The sequence below is a fragment of the Corapipo altera genome, unplaced genomic scaffold, assembly GCF_003945725.1.
Source record: "Corapipo altera isolate COAL_440 unplaced genomic scaffold, ASM394572v1 1, whole genome shotgun sequence".
Classification (NCBI taxonomy): domain Eukaryota; kingdom Metazoa; phylum Chordata; class Aves; order Passeriformes; family Pipridae; genus Corapipo; species Corapipo altera.
The window spans coordinates 2,339,998-2,356,856 of NW_020884873.1; the positions used below are offsets into that span (position 1 = coordinate 2,339,998).

The following is a 16,859-nucleotide window of genomic DNA, read 5'->3' on the forward strand; positions in this document are numbered from 1 at the left end:
ATCAACAGACACGATCTTCAGAAATTTATAGTGAAAGCTTGTGGAGGTTTCTTTTTGATAGTGCAACATGTTTGTGTAATCACAGAGAATGGCAATTTTTGTTTAACTCAGGGTGTTCTGTCTCAATGCATGTGATGATACCCTTCTTCCATTTTTCTACTAATTTTTAAGTCTAGAGCTAACTCTTTCTTTGGAAGATGTTTACAGTGAACATACTTTTTCTGCATAATGTTTCTTAGGTAATGCTTGGTTTACCTTTTCTTCTTTTAGCTCATTTCCCCTACCCCAAAAGGAGAAGAGCTTGAAATATGAGGCTAAAAATTATGCTGACTTTTGCCAGGGGTGTGTGTTTGAGAGGGGGGAGGAGACCAACCCCAAAAACAAACCCACACCACCCTACAGTTTTTCATTATAGAATCCCCCTTGGTTGCCACAAAAAACCTGTTTACTACAAGAATATTGATAATTCATACCTACTTTTCTTCTTGGAACAGATTAACATATTTATTAAATCCAATTCAACCAGGATGTGTGTGCTGCAATACTCAGGCTTATTTACACTGCAGTAGTGGTGGTAGTTTTTCATTCTGAGTTGTGCAGTGTAAATTGGTTATAAAAATAAAAGAAAATGAAATTGCTTTAGGAATAAACTTTATTTGGGAAAGAAATTTGCTCTAAATGTGAGTGGTAGTGGAAGTTCAGCAGAGTTTCTTAAGAAAACAAAGGAGGAAAGGAGGATGTACCCCAAGTATTACCTTGCTCTTTTAGTAAAAAAAAAATTATATATATATGCATATACACTTTTTTTTTTGGTTAATTGTAGATTGTAGCCTCTAGCATGCCTGGAGAAAAGGAGGCTCAGGTAGGGCCTTCTTACTCTCTACAGCTACCCGAGAGGAGATTGTAGTGAGGTGGGGGCAAAGGATGGGACAAGAAGAAACAGCCTCCAGTTATGCCAGGGGAGTTTTAGTTTGGATATTAGGAAAAAAAATTCTTCACCACAGGGGTTGTCAAGCACTGGAACAGGCTGCCCAGGGAAGTGGTTAGGTCACCAGCCCTGAAGGTATAATTAGATGTGTTGATGTGACACTTGGGAACATGGTTTAGTGGTGGACTGGCAGTACTGGGTAACAGTTGGACCTCATGATCTAAATTGTCTTTTCCAACCTAAACAACTCCATGATTCTCTGTTACCTTCAGGCTTCCTGTGTCACTTGTATGCAGTGACAGGTCGTGATGAAAAGTCAAAGTTGCTTAAAATAGCCAAGAAAATGAGCTACTGGCACAGCACCACAGTTATGTAGTACCTGGTTTGCCTTATGGATGACTGCTGTCAACAGTCTGAGAGCTCTTACCTGATCCCTTTGGTTAATACAGGATAGCACTGGAATGAAGCTGTGGAAGAAGAGGTGGTTTGTGCTCTCCGATCTGTGTCTCTTCTATTACAGAGGTGAGTTCCACTCCCGACACCTTCGTTTGCTAATTTTACTAGAAGCAGATAAATTTTGACACACCACTCAAATGTAGGAAATAAGAAGCTGCTACTTAACTTAATGGATTAACAAGGTTGTATAGCTGTCAATATCCAGGCCTGCTACTTTTATCTTTTTTTTTTTCTTTCTTCCTTAATTACCAATTTCACTTAATTGCTTCCTGCCTGTCAGGGTATGCTCAAAGGGCAAACCCATTCACAGCCACCTCTGTTATTAAATTGTGGATTGTAGTTTTCTCACTGCTTCTGTTGCTAGAAACTAAGTATGTCAGTTTAAATCTGATTTTTCATGCAATTTAAGTAACTGAAAGGGATGGGGATAGGGAAGGGATAGTTCAGGGGAGCTGAAACTCTGCCTTTGGAATGATAAGAGGATATATACACCTTTGGGAACTCTAATCAGTGTTCATGAATACTTATAAAGTGAAATGTTGTCCAGTTCCATAAGAGTAGAAGTCTCTGCTGTATTTAGAACAAAGGAATCTGTTAGTAACCTTATGTAGCTACATCAGACTTATTTTACATGGGAAAAATTATCTGCTTGTAATTCTAGTCTGGAGTTATGTGTGTTAAAAAACTGATTCCTTCCGCATTACAGATTATTAACTGTAGTGCTCCTGAGGAGATAAACAAATGGGATTTGTGCATATGGAAACATATTAAATCCTGAAATCAAGAGTGAAGAGGGTTGTAAAGCAAAATAGAGGAACATGAGCAGTTAGGGCCATCTGCAGCCTTAATTGAAGGTGGAGGGTAAGAAAGGGTTTCAGCTGTAGGATGAGACTTTAGAATTGGTGGGAGTGGTGCTGATGCTGGTGATGCTGAAAGCAGTGACAGATAAATTTGAAATGGTTTTCTGTTAAAGTGCAACATGGATCTAATCAAAGACAAATCAGGTCATGAAACATGAAAGCTCTGTAACTGCAACTCTTTGTTTGCTACTTGTAACTGCAAAGTTAACAAATTCTGAGTTATTAAACTATAATCATTAGGCTTCATTTCTCTACCCTAAGAAATATACATAGTTTGATAAACCACTGCAGAGTCAAAATTAGGCTGTAATTTCAGTAATTTCATCAACTGATAGAGTTACACTGTGTTTACTTAAAGGGTCATTATCTGTGCTTTCTGACAGGGTTTTCTTCTTTTTAACAAGTCTTTAGGTTTTCTCTTCCAAAAGTTCTAAAGGCAGTTCTACTTTTTGGCTGCTGTAAGAACAGGTTAAATTGCTTAAGAGCGCAGCCCAGGAAGTATCTAAAAATAAATTTGAAAAAAGCAATAAGCAAAAGAAACAACAAATAAATCCAAACAACTCTATTATCTTACTTTTTAATTTCTACATGTTAATCTGCCCAATAAGTTGAAATTCAAACAGAACAGCCTAAATAATTTACACGATAAATTTAGCTTTTAGGTACTAGAAAATAATTAAAGCTGTTAAACTGTGATTAAACTTGTAGTGATAGTCCAAAAACTTTCACTCTATGCCCTGTGCTTTTATATTTCTGTTAATTCTATCTCAGACATTGAAAAATAGAAATGAGAGAGCTGTGCACTTGCCCCCAGATTGCAAATCGTGTTTCTGGTTGTTCGGGGCTTTTTTTGGTTTTATTAGTAAATCTTGCTGAATGTCTGCGATTGTGTTCCAGTGTTAACAGCTCAAACACAATCTGCAGGTGAAAAGAAAATCATGTCACTGTATTTTTTCAGAGCTAAGAGAATACTTTGTTTCACAGAGGGATGAAAGACCGTCCACTGTCCTATTGGAAGGTTATTGTTGCCACAAGTAAAAGTTCTGAGAACTGACCAGAAGATATGCTATTTTTCTCTTGTACTGTTCATACAGAGTACACAAGTAAAGATGGGTATGGAGATAAAAGCAAGTCTGATTGGAAACAGATTTTGAAAATCTGGAAGTGGAATGTAGCAGTATGTCTTTAACAGAGACCAAAGTCCTCCAGACCTGCAGCTGTTCAGTGGAACAAAAAATGCCTTGTGCTTTTATATGGCACTAGTGGGTGTGACTGACTCAGTAATAAGTCAAAATATAATCTAGCAGAAGGGAAGAATTTTTCCCCCAAACAACAGTCCAAATAAAGTAAACCCCAGCATCTGCCATGTGTTTGAGGATGGGGGGGAAAAGGGCAGATTTTTTTTGAGGCTCGCAGGGGAGTAAATATTTGAGAGGGGAAGGTGAGATGGTTTCAGACATACTTATGAGTACAGTTGAGTACCTGAAAGTAGATCCACTCCATCTCTGCCTTTTAATCAAAATAATTTTATTCTCAACTCTCCAATTAAATAACTATCCTAGAAAGCATAATTTTTACATCTAACCTGTCATGTAATACTAAAATGGCTGGGCAGAGCTTTCTCCATGTAAATAATCTAAATGAAGGTTGTGGCTTTTCAAAATTTAGTGAGTGAAAGAGTACCAAGAAAGTATTTTCAGATCCACACATAAGCAATAGCCCTTTTGTGCTGTTTAAGTGCATTTTAATCGTGACAGTGTTAATTTTTCAGGCTTGAAATTTTGGAATATCTGTGTTTTCATCCTAATATCATAGATACACAGTCATTCATTTTGGGCACCGTGTTCAACTATGAGAAGTGTTTTAGGGGACAATCCTCAAGATTCGGCTGTGAATAGAATTTCTCTTCATGAAATAAAATTAAGACTGACTTTGTGAATTGCATTCAATTATTCCTTTATTAAAGTGTAATTGGATTTAAAAACTGGTTGTGGCTTTCAATTAAAATGTCAATTTATTAGTATAACATATTGTTCTAAAATTGTACGTAAAACAGGGTTCTGGGAAAAGGGTGTTTGGGGGGAGAATTTGTTTTTTACGAATTATCTGAAACATATGCATTCTTACAAATAGAATGTAATCGAGTGTAAACTCTGTAGGAATTACAAAGGGAATTATAATTAAGTACTATAATGGGAATTATGTAGCATTATATGCTTGAGATCAGAAGAGGAATGTGCAAATTTTCTCAAAGGCCACCAATAATGAGAGCTTTAGAATACTTGTGGCATCGCAGGTATTTGCGGTTTTTACAGAACAACAGATAGCAGGTGGCTACTGTTCTTGTCACTGAATTAGAGGCTTGGCTTCCATCTACTCTTCAGTTTTGAAGTCACAGGCAGGTAAACACTGATCCCCAGGAGAGCTGTGGGTGTAGCTGTTCGTGGGGTTTTCCATAAGGCAGGTTCCGTGAGGGAGCTCACGTACTTACACATGTACAGAACCGCGCGCTCAGGAGGGGTCTTTGTGCTCGTCCATCTCGGGGAGAAAGTCAAAGGTGGACGACGTTTCACGATGCCTGGCAGGTTTTGGGGGGCACCACAGGTTCTGTGGCACGTGTTGGCAGAGAGGGGCTGCACAGTTGCCCTTTAGATACCTGTACACGGCTCAGTCTGGCTCTCTGGTTCTCTGGTGCATTTTCCTCTGAGGTGAATGTCTTGTGTGATTGAACACAAGATTTTGACTAAAGTATCTGAATGCAAATATCATGTGTCAAAACACTATTTCTCTAATCAAAGATTATGCATTCACAGATGAGAAAGAAGAGGGAATACTGGGTAGCATACTTCTGCCTAGTTTTCAGATATCTATGCTGTCTGCTGAGGACCACATTAACCGCAAATATGCCTTTAAGGTAAGGGAATCAATTTTTCCACTTGGTTTTGTATCTGAAAGCATAATAACCTGGTGATAAGGACTCATTTTACAGAGTTATTATGTACAACAGGATTGACAAACAGCTTCTGAGGCTGATTTTTGCATAATACAGTCGCAGAAGCTTCAAGTATTTAGCCTGATGTAAATACAGAATTACTAAAATGGGAAAGTGGATGGATATCACTCACTAGTAGTATCTTAGATCTTTAAAGCACCACATGGTATTTTAGACCAGTATCTGCATCTGAACTTACCTTATTAATGAATGTTCTTTAGTTATTCAGATACAAAGTATCTTCACACATAAATAAAAATAAGGATTTATTATCACTTAAATCACAATATTACATGAACCATTGTTAGGAGTGTTTCACAGCTGATCTTTTAAATCATGATATAAATGACTTCACTAAATATTTTCTCCTGACTTTTTTTGTTGTTGTTTTATGAGCTCCTTTTGGCACTTCGTTTGGTCTCCTAACCAGCACATCATTTATTTACAATGGTAAGTACAACTGAAAACTTACTGTATCATTCAGGCTGCCAAAATCTATTCCAAAATCTTATTTATAATAATTATATCAGTTTACATTAATGAGTGATCAATATAGTTTTTAATAGATTGAAGAAATGTAAGGGTTTTTTATGTAGCCTATTAATGAAGAAACAGCTATGATTGAAAATTACTGGCAATTATTTTGAAAATATGAGTGCAGTGACCGAGAAACATTGTAGTATTCCTTTTCATATTTTTTTCTGATAATATTATTTGCAGAAATCTTATTATATAAAGCATTAGAGGGAGTATGCAGTAACAATATTTGCCTCTTTTCTTTTACAGAATCTTATATTTTTATTGCAATGACCATGTCATTTCCAATCAGGCAGCTCATCCAAACATGAGGACCTATTATTTCTGCACAGATACAGGGAAGGAAATGGAGCTGTGGATGAAAGCCATGATAGATGCAGCACTTGTGCAGACAGAGCCTGTGAAAAGGTAATGTGGATTGACAAAAGAGTGGAACAGTATATTGTTTTCTCTTATTTAGTTTGATTTATGTAATGAAAAGGCGTTCCTGAAAACAGAATGTAAATTGGCTGAAGTAATTTCTCCTTATATTAAAGAACCCTTACTAATGTAACAATGCTGGATAAAATTTTGAAGAAGTAAAAATAACCTAAGTTCTGTTCTGAATCTTGATTGTAAGGAGCTAGAAAAAAACCCTGACTTATTCCTTTAGCCAGTGGCATCAAAAGAAGTGCAATGACAAATAGTATGTGTAGGCATGTTTGACTTCCCCTGCCCTCCCGACTGAATAGCAATAGCAGCTCAACTGGTGGTAGCCCTTGGCTGAAACCTGTCATAAGTCTCAAATTCACAACTGGATTTTCGGGCTAAATTAAATGGTTGTACCTGTGGGCAACCTGTGGGGAGCCATTCTTGTTCATCATTAAGCTGTCATCAAATTTATACTCCCCTATCTGGAGCCTTATCTTTCTGTATCCGTGTGTTGACAATGAAAAGCAAGTTATCACCGGGAGCCTTGTGCTCTCAGAAACAGAATATTGTCTGCTGCTGTCTATCCAGTGGGAATCGTTTTCTCTCGGAATGTGGTCCCTTGGGTCGACTCCATGACATCTCTAATGGAAACCTCATCAATTGGAAGTTTAAAAGCTCCTCGTTATTGATGGCACAGAAGTTATTGCTGATGGCTGCTGTCACTTGATCTATTCTCCACTCTGTTGGTTCCTGCTACCCTGGAGCTAAATGAATGTCAGAGATGCTGAGAAATTTTTAGTTTTAAAAAAAGTAGTAAAAAAAAAAAAATCAAAATCGCATAGACACAGCACCAGAGAAGCCTAGTGAATAATAAAATTAATCTGAAAAATCACTCTTGTATTGCAGATACGGTGGAGAAATTAATAAACCAAATCAAACTCACTTAACTTCAAACAGAAATCATATATCAATTGTATAAGCACTTTGTAGAAGGAATAACACTGAAGGGGGTCATTCTGAATCTTTTTTTGAACTGCTGAAATAACCTTCATTTGATATTTGCAATACTGTGAATCTCTGCCTGGGTGTCACAGGCTGAACAGGCTTGCCAACAGCCAAACAAGTGTCAGAAAAGCAACTTATGTAACACTATCTTGTTGTTTTAATTCAGGCAAGAAACCTTAGAATGAAACAGTATTAGATGTGACCTCTTTGAAAACTTGCTTAGTAACCTTGAAATAATTACTTCAGAGAAAATACGTTTCAAGACCAAGTCTCAAAGACTTTCATGTCTGTTAGCTATAATAAGGAAGAAAATCCTTCAGACATCTGTTTTGTAAGGAATCCATCTTTTGGCTATCAAACCAGTTCTTAAAATGAAATGGAGCAGGATATGATCTTATGCAGAAGAAATACTGTTCCTTCCCTGTAAAAATCTGTTGAGTATTAAGTGTTTTATTACCTCATCTCTAAGTAACCTAAAGTTTGGCATGCATGCAGCTCTAAGCATAAATGGTTTTGGTTTAGTCAAATTTAACCAGTGCTTTTGTTTCTCAATTTTGGTTTTTTTCTAGAAGTTCTAGCATTGTACTGAATACAGTTTTCTAACAGACTGGATACTTGCAATACAATAGATGAGTTATTAAGAATTGCTTCCTTAAATATTCATGCAAGCTGATGTTGAGCCACTCTTAAGTTCTTGTTAATATAAAATTCCCAATGATAAATCAAGAGTTTTTACAGTATAGTTCTTTAAATCTAGAAATCCAGATACTTCACTGCTTATGGTACTCTAGAAATCAAACCCAACAGTCTGTTAAACCAAATGTTTTATCTTTAAATAATTTTGGAGTTTTAATCTGTGTCTTGTTTTTCTGGGGATGTGAGTTCCTTGGAGAGAAAAAAAGATAAAAGGAATATTTAAAACATTAAGTTGGGGGAGGGAGGGTTGCCTGTTTCTCGTAAACTATTAGTTTCCACTAAGAGTTAGCCATATAAAACAGAAACAAGATACTGAGGTAAGAAAATAAAAATGGGACCATTTCTCTCAAAACTAATCTGCGTTAACAGCAGAAAAACTCCCTTCTGATGTATTGCTGCAGGGAAGGACAAATACTATTTGGTCCTATTGACTTAATTGTAATTCCTCCTTTTAAACGTTTTTAATTTACCTAGATAGTAAATTCAAGTTTAATAGTGTACTGAGAGACTTATCAAAATAATTAAACGCAAATAATGTAGTCAGTGAGGATGTTATGACTCAAAATATGATCTCAAACAACCTCTCTGCATCAGCAAAACATCTTGCTTATTCCTTGTTGTGTCACTGTGGGCCACAGTGGAATTGTATCTGAGTACTTGCTTGTGTTTGTAGGTGGTAATGTCCACCAACATACTGATTTAACATTTGTACCCTAAATGCCAATTTTTCTGCTCTCCCCTGTTTGAGTGTCATTTTTCTAACCTTTCACTGCCAGCTTGTATATTGGAGCCTTTGTTTCTTCTCAGGGATGCAGGATGTACTAAGAAAAGATTTCTTTTTTTTCCTCCTAGTGTAGTTACTTTTCCTAAACAGCAGAAGCTAGGCTGCCAAAAAAGCACTTGTTAGCATAGTGACATCCACAGTGGGGGCTTACTGACGTCACTGTGCTTGGAAAAGATGGCTTTTTCTTTTCAAATGCCTCTGCTTGGCTTTGTTAAATCACAGTCCTCAGATCAATCTGATAATTAATTACATACTTCCCCTCCCCCCAGCCCTTTCAGAGTTACTTATTTATATAAACCAGCATAAAATGGTACTTTTTTTGTGTTACAGTTCCGTACATATTATTCCTTTTTGGATGTAGAAGTCTATAAATTGCATCCAGCATATGCTGAAGGACATGTGTTCAATGCTCATTCTCTTCCTCTTCTCCCTATCCCGTCCTCAAATAGCCTGCAAGTCTTTGAGAGCTAGCTATAAATATGGAACCAAATATACATATGGATTTATGTTTCTTACATTTGCCTCTTAGTTTCTGATAACTTTTTTTCCTTTGGGATCCTTCACAGTGGAAAGAGATCCCTTGCTCACAGAGGTGACTGATTTGGTGCACTAAGTTAAAGGAGAGCCCAGAAGTCTGTTTGAACATCAGTCATTCAGGCTCTACACCATTACAAAGAATGTCAAATATAAATGTTTGGCTCTGCTGTGTATAACCATAGCAACCAGTGATACAGCACTGAGATTGCATGGAAAACCAATTCTGTGATTTGGGGGTTTCTTGGGTTTTTTTTTAATTAAGACAGACAGTGCAAAGCAGTGTGAGACTGGGAATCGAACACTGTTCTGAGTCTTGACCACGTATATGATGAATGTCCTTAGAGATGCCACTCTCCCTCTGCACTGTGGATTTTCCATCTATAAAATGGCAGCTGTTTCTCTACTGTAAAACTTGAGAAAAATTTATAGGAAGTGTTATATAAAGGGGTAGGTGGTACCATTAAGGCATGCTGCATATATTAATGCCCATGTTTAGGATTATGTACAAGCTAGTCCATACATTTATTTGTAAACTCTTGAGTTCTGACTGAAAGCTGAAATCTTAATGCCCTTTTTTGACTTGATAATTGTGGGAAATTGAGTTTTTCATTGAGATTCCTGTTTGGGGAATTCCTTTAGTTTTTGGTAGAAGCCTAGGTAGTAGAGTTTTAAGGTGGGAGTGAGGAGGTGATCTTTTTTTCTTTTTCCATAATCTTGAGAAGGAATCTAGGCAGAAAAATTTGGGGTTTGGAACAATTTAAAGTCTTGGGGACAAAAAAAAGTAAATTTAAAACCCCCTCACTTTTAAATTTCAGTGGGAGATTAACGTAGCTTTTCTTTGCTGATACTTGGAAATTGTAGAAAAGGTGATGTAGGTGTAGTAGTTCCACCTCCCTCACAAAAGTCTATGTAAAAACTGTTTCAGCATCGAGATCTTTTTTTCTCTAGAAATTATGGTTGGCAGAAACATTACACACTCCTTTCATCTAGCAGAAAGCATCAGATGTATCTAACATCTGCATTGAATAGTGATGTATGAGAAAAAAACACCGTGTCTGAAAATAATGCCAACACATAGAGCCAAAGAGATGTTCATGTTAGATTATGAGTATGACTGTTTTCATTTGCAGTACATTTGACATGTGTGTACACTTCCATGTTGGCAGCTCAGGAATAATCACTGAAAGACAAGGACTATTTTGACCTACTTGTACTCACTTATAAAGTGAATTTTGGGGGGCTTTTATAGCATCGTGAAGTATCAAGCAGAGACTGAGGTCGTCACAGCCATGTGAGGAAGAGGCATAGGGGGAAAAAAATCACCCTTGTTAGCATGCAAAGTGAAAAAGCATTTTGTTTTAACTCAGGTACAATATCCAGAGGACATCGATGTCTTGATGTTTCTGAGCGATGTGTTTGAAATGGTGTATTTGTCAAGGCAGGAGTCTCTTGATTCCTTCCACATCACAGAGCCTTCATAGCAAGAGTAGGGTGGTAATGGGAGGTGCATTTAAAATTAAGTGTCCAATATTATTAGCAGTGGGTAGTATTTTATTAGGACCGTACAGTTTTCGGTCCTTTAGGTATTTGCAGAGGTTCTGTCCCAAATTAGGTGGCCTTTTGGGAATTCTCAACTTAAATAATCTGTTGGGGAAGTGTAGACTTGTTGAACATTTAAGCCTCTTGTTCAAGATGGGGTAAACAATAATGTTTACAGCCATGTACATGGTTACTCTGCCTGGAATTAGTGCCCTTTTCAGAGGAGTGGTTCTATCTGTGCTCTTGGTCAGCTGTGTATGTGATGGCCTTTTTACAGACACTTGAACTGGGGACAGTTACAAGGATGAATAATGCATTTGCAAAAAAGACACAAAACTATGAAAGGTTAATTTGACATCATCCTAAAAATAAAGTGTTGCTCCTAGTTTGGTTTTATACAGAGATGTAATCTTAAAAAATTATATCTCTTCCTCTTCTTTCCTCCCATACCAAAAAATGTTGATCAAAACATTTTAAGGTGGTGTTTGTTTTCTTTTTCTAGTGAACTGAAAAAGTCACTGTTTGACCTGGAATTGAAGTTCAGGTCCCAGTATGGAAAAAGACACAGCTTCTTGACATTTTCAAATTTTAAAAAGAAGAACACTAATAAAACTGCACACATTGAGTACTTATGTAAATACTGTAAAGCACTAATGGTTCTAAAAATATCATTATTTTGTGGTACAGTTCCTTAAGTCAGCAGCTATTTTCCTCCTTAAATTTAGAAAAGCCACAGTCATTTCCCACAAAGTGTATGCCAACCAAAGCGATAACATACCAGAGAAACCTAATTGATACCAGTGACCACGAAGAGTCATTTGCTTTCTTTAAAGGAGCTCATTATATGTTAAATTCAGCAGTATTGTGAATCACAAGCTGACTGTCAAAATCATCTGAATTTCAGTCTGTTGACATTTGGAAGCTTCAGCTCTTGGGGAGCCACCGAATATTTTCACTCCTTGAATGTCCAGCCCTCCAGGAACTTTACATCTACTTTTACAGACCCTGGCTTTATTTCCTGTTGTGCACATTTTCTCTAAGGGGTTAATTGAAGGGCGACTTAAAAAATTTACGTCATGTAACAGTTGCCTTTAAAATAGCAAAGAAAAAATACACAACTAGAAAAACCACAAATGAGCCAACCAGAAAACAAACCAACCAAACACTACCACCAACTCCAAAACAAAATTAAGAACAAAAGAAAGAAAGAAACAAAAATCCAGCAATAACAAAACCAGACTATCCAGGAGCAACAAAAACCCACAACCTATCCTTGATTATTGTGAAAATATGTCCTGATTTTTTTTCTCTCCAAGTCAAGATATTGTTATAAAATGTCTGGGAAGGGATTCACTGAAATAACCCTGATAAATACCAATATATTCACTTTTAATTTTTTATTACTATTTTTAATGAATGTTCTGTTGGTATTATAGCTTGTCATATATTCCCTTCCAGAATAGAGAAGCTAACCATTGAAAATACATCACCTCGAGAGGCAAACAATATTTCAAACCACCGGGTGCTGATTAAGCCAGAGGCACAAAATAACCAGAAAAACAAAGAAGTGAACAAAAACGAGGAGAAGAAAGCTTTGGAAGCCGAAAAGTACGGGTTCCAGAAAGTCGGGCAAGATAAACCGTTAACAAAAATCAACAGTGTGAAGCTAAATCCTTTGGGATCCGAGTACAGGACTTTGCCCATAAGCACCATCCAGGCTGGACACTTCAGGCCTGTCCATTTGAATGGGTCTGAGAGCAAAGGTGGAGTTGTCCTGGCGGATGCTGGAGATGGAGCCCATCACAACGCGCTGCCGTCACACGTGGAGTCCGAGCGGGTCATGCAGAGAACTAACTCGATGCTGCAGCTGGAACAGTGGATTAAAATACAGAGAGGAAAAGGACAAGAAGAAGAAACAAGAGGGTAAGTACTGTGAAGTAGTTTTGTTACTTTTTTTTATTACTTTTTTTTCTACTAGGCTTTCTAGCAAATAATACTTAACACTTGTATCCTGGTTAGGTTCTTTGGTTTTTGGTCTGTATGACATAAATACATTATTCATTGTTCTCTGTAAGAAGTGCCTGGGTGACTGCTGGGAACAATTTTATTGAAGTTTTTATTTTATTACCATTTGAGTGAATATTATTAATTAAAGTATAATAATAGCTCAATAACTAAAAAGGGCTAGAAACCATTTTTGGGTGTTAGACATTTCTCTGTCCTAGCACAGAGATATCATCAATTGTAGCAATTCCTTTTCCTCTTAAAATGTGTTCTTGAAATTGCCCTGTCTTGTGGCATTTTTATTCACAAATTCTTGCAATAATATTTTATTTAAAATTCTTAGAAAATATTCCAGGGAGCTTTTAAACTTTAAACAAGCTTTAGTCGAAGAGAGACAGAAGCTTTACCTAACAGTAAGACAGAAATCTAACTAACTTGATGCTTAAAACTCCTCTTCTTATGAAATTAAGTATCTCCCAGTTATAATATTGAGTTCTAGTGCTTATTCCTGAAGCTTTAAAATTATCTGTGAATGATTGACACTATTGAATGTCATGCTGATAGCAATTTCTCTGTCTGACAGAAGTGTAGGGACATTGCTTCCAGGCTGTCTTACAGACAAGCAGCTCTAGCAGTAAAATATAAAAGGTTTTAATATTACATTTGATAGGAAGTATGGAGATGCTATCACTGGAGAAATTTTGAAGAGCTGGAAATTAGGGAGTGAGTATATGAGATAGATGGCAGAGCAGAGTTTAAGACAGAACAAAGTTCAGAAAATGTGTTTTGTACAAATTTCAAAATATGGGTTGGGGGCTTTTCAGTTCTTGCAAAATCTTGAAAAATTTCCATTAACTTGACTTCTGCTTGCCAGAGTTGGTTGAAAATTTCCTGGTTGCCTTTAATCCTTCATTAGATATAATTAGGAATTGTTAAATGTGTTGTTTCATGAAATACCCAACATGAGTAGTTTGATCGAGTTTGAACTGGCAGTGCAGACAGTGCCTTGCACACCCTGACATTTATTTTATTATGCATCTTTGCATAATGAGAAGCAAGAAGGCTCTCTGATGCAGTTAATTTTTTTTATTGGACTGTAAAACTTGCAACCAAACAGTAGAAATTAGAATAGCTTGGCTATTTTTCAATTGTGAACAAGTATAAAAGCCCTAAAACTGATTTCATTGTGGGAATCAAATACAAGCAAGTGCCATTAACAATATGTTACTAATTAACAATATTTTATTCTTGACTACAGGGAACACTTGTTGCCTAAATAAGGATGGCATTGATAGCATTAAAGGATGTGCATTCAAATGCAGTTCTACATAAAAGTTGCAAACTGAGAAAGAATTGGCCTTGAGCTACCTTTTTTGCTTTCTGTGGAAGTGACCTTGAATAATGATCCAAATTTTCTAATGTATATATATAGTGATGTTATTTAAATGTGGTTTCATTTAAATTTAAAATTTTATTTTTGTTCAGATTGCCAGAAATTGAAGTAGAATTGAAGTTAAAGAATTAGAGTAGAAATAAGCACCAGCTTATGTTAAAGCCTAAGGTTGGGGTGAGAGGTTAATAAGGCTGTTTGTAGTAAGACCTGTTCAACTCATAACTTGAATTTTTGAATAAAGTAGTCTTTATTTAAAGGGGAAAAGTTGCTGACTTCTAACAAAGCTACTTTCCATTTCATCTATCTCTCTTGTGTTAGAGAAATCATGGAGGACCAAACTGAGTATCTCTGGTGTCAGTCTGAAAAAAATCAGCACTTTAAGAATGCTTAAATGTCAACAAATAGGTACAATTAAATAACTGTATATAAAATAGGAACTCTTAGCTGTCCTCAATGTGGAATGAAAAAGGTGCACTATACAACTCCTAATTTTTTAGAGGAATAGGCTGAGCCTGTAGTAGTTCAATTACCCAAAAAATGAGAATGATGACAATGTAGGTTTTAGTTCTTGAAGCTTTTATTTGCCATTTCCATGGATCTAGACACCATCTAGTTTTTAAGAGCCACAGGAATAAAGACAATTGCTGCCTTGGGAAAGACAAACCTTTTTTAAAACCAAAAAGAAATGTGTTTTAAATTAAAAAATGAACACATTCCACTTCGGTATCATTTTATTGACTCAATTTTGCACAAGTCACTTTTGAGTAAATGTTTTCATCAAAAGCGGTTCACTTAAGTGGACTTTAAGATGTGAAAATACAGAAAAAATACAGAAGAGTTGCATGGTACTCTGAGGTATTATGTTGCTGTTAACCCAGGATGTGAGACTGTCTCTCACCTTGCCCATATAAGCCTCATCCTAGATAATGCACCAGATTTCTGTCTTCAGTCTGTACCACCCTTTGCTTAATTCACACGTGGAAGTTCTGTATTCTGGGCCAGGAGGTAGCTCTGTTCTTCAGGATGAAGGTCTTTTTTGAGGTTCCAGTCATCGCAGAACTGAGCCCCTAAAGGTTTAGCAGCAAAGTTGCTTTCCCAAATTGTCCAACTTGGACGCCAGAACCACTCTTGCTACCCAACAGTAAGCCTAGAGACAACCCCTGAAGATGTCTATAAGGAGTCTATGAACAAACGTGGAAGCCTTTTTTCCGTATGGGAGCATTTATAAGGAGCTGTTTATGATGACAGATGCAGAAATATTTTGCAACCTCAAACCCAGCTGCTGCAGTTTCCCCTTGTGTGCAAGGCAGTGCTGTCTGGAGTTAGTTTTTGGATTTGACTAGAATGGTATTTTTGCAAGTATCAACAGTACATTGGTGTATCTGTTTTGATTTTATTGAATTACGTAAAACAAGGCTTAACACTGACAGGATTGGGGTTTTTTACAGTTTTCATGGTTTAACAATTGAAGATGGATTCTGTTATCTTTCTAAATGTCCTAGAATATAAGTAATTGCATGCAGACTTTAAATTGCTATCTTTAACATAGTAAGAATTTCAGACAGCTGTTCTTCAGGTGGTTCAGGGTATCTAAAGGAGCCAACAGGGTTACAATGCTCATTTAATTAATAAAACAAGAAAGGAGCTTTAGTCAGTGAGGTGGGTGTAACTGCAAATATCTTCATGAAAATGTCAAGCTTCACTATACCTGTTATGGGGTATAGCTACACTTAAATTTTGAAAGTTAAAAGTGGAGCTCAGAAGCATCTGGTTTGTTTGTTTTTAAACATGGAGATGGAAAAAAGCCTTCTAATTAATGGTATTTTACTACAGAAATTTAGAGGTATTTAAGCAGATTTTGCAGCAAAAGACTAGGACTTAGAATCTCTTTCCCCCTTTTTATTTTCCTGGGAGAATGGAAAGCTGCCCAATCTACAAAATGGGGATAATATTTCATTAATTCTTGAAAAGCTTGAGAAACTGTAGCAGATTTTGTATATAAAGCTCTTTATAGCAGTTTTCATCCCCAAAATGTAACAGGTGACCATAAATACTCAGCTTAACTATTTTCAGTGAAAAATGGGTTTTACCATCATCAATTACCTTGATAGCTATTCCATAAGGATCGAATATGCTTTATGCTGGTTTACCTTTCCGTTTGCTCTGCACCATTTCTTTAATGTTTTTTTTTGTGGCACTGGAGCAATTCAAAGCCATCTTCAGGTTCTTGTGCCTGGTGGTGGCAGGGATTTTAGTTGGAGTTAGTGTGGGGTGTAGCTGGAAGCTGCTGCCCTCTGATGGCTGAATCCTGCCCAGTTTGAGTTGTCTCCCAGCAAGCATCTGTCAGATGCATGATAAGTAGCAAAAGGTTTTAAGAGCACCTCATTTGCGTTTTAGATAAGGGATGAATGAATCAATGTTTATGATCCAGATTTTGACCTCTGGAAAAAAAAAACCCAAGGAGTGCTTTGTCACACTTAGGCACGCGTCGATACTCGGTATGGAAAATTCTGCATTTCAACTAGTGCTGAAAGTTGCTAAATGACTGTAGCAGTCCAGAATTTTAATGTGGCAACAAATTAAAGAATAAGCCTTTGAATTCATATCTGAGTTGAAAAGCAATACAATGTTATCATCAAACAAAGAAATAATTTACCGTTTGTTTTGCTTGAATAGCTGATACGGAATGACTTAATCTTGACAACTACAATACATAA

General features: G+C 36.7%; 1 protein-coding gene across 8 annotated transcripts in view; it reads left to right on the forward strand.

Moving 5' to 3' along the window:
• Positions 1–16,859, forward strand: part of PLEKHA5 (pleckstrin homology domain containing A5) — a 166,396-nt gene that overhangs the window by 107,914 nt on the left and 41,623 nt on the right. For all 8 annotated transcript variants that reach the window (XM_027654879.1, XM_027654902.1, XM_027654922.1 and 5 more), the window contains exons 5-8: positions 1,378–1,450; positions 5,058–5,158; positions 6,066–6,181; positions 12,204–12,668. In XM_027654879.1, coding sequence (XP_027510680.1) covers positions 1,378–1,450; positions 5,058–5,158; positions 6,066–6,181; positions 12,204–12,668 — 755 coding nt within the window. The remainder of the gene's footprint in view (positions 1–1,377; positions 1,451–5,057; positions 5,159–6,065; positions 6,182–12,203; positions 12,669–16,859) is intronic.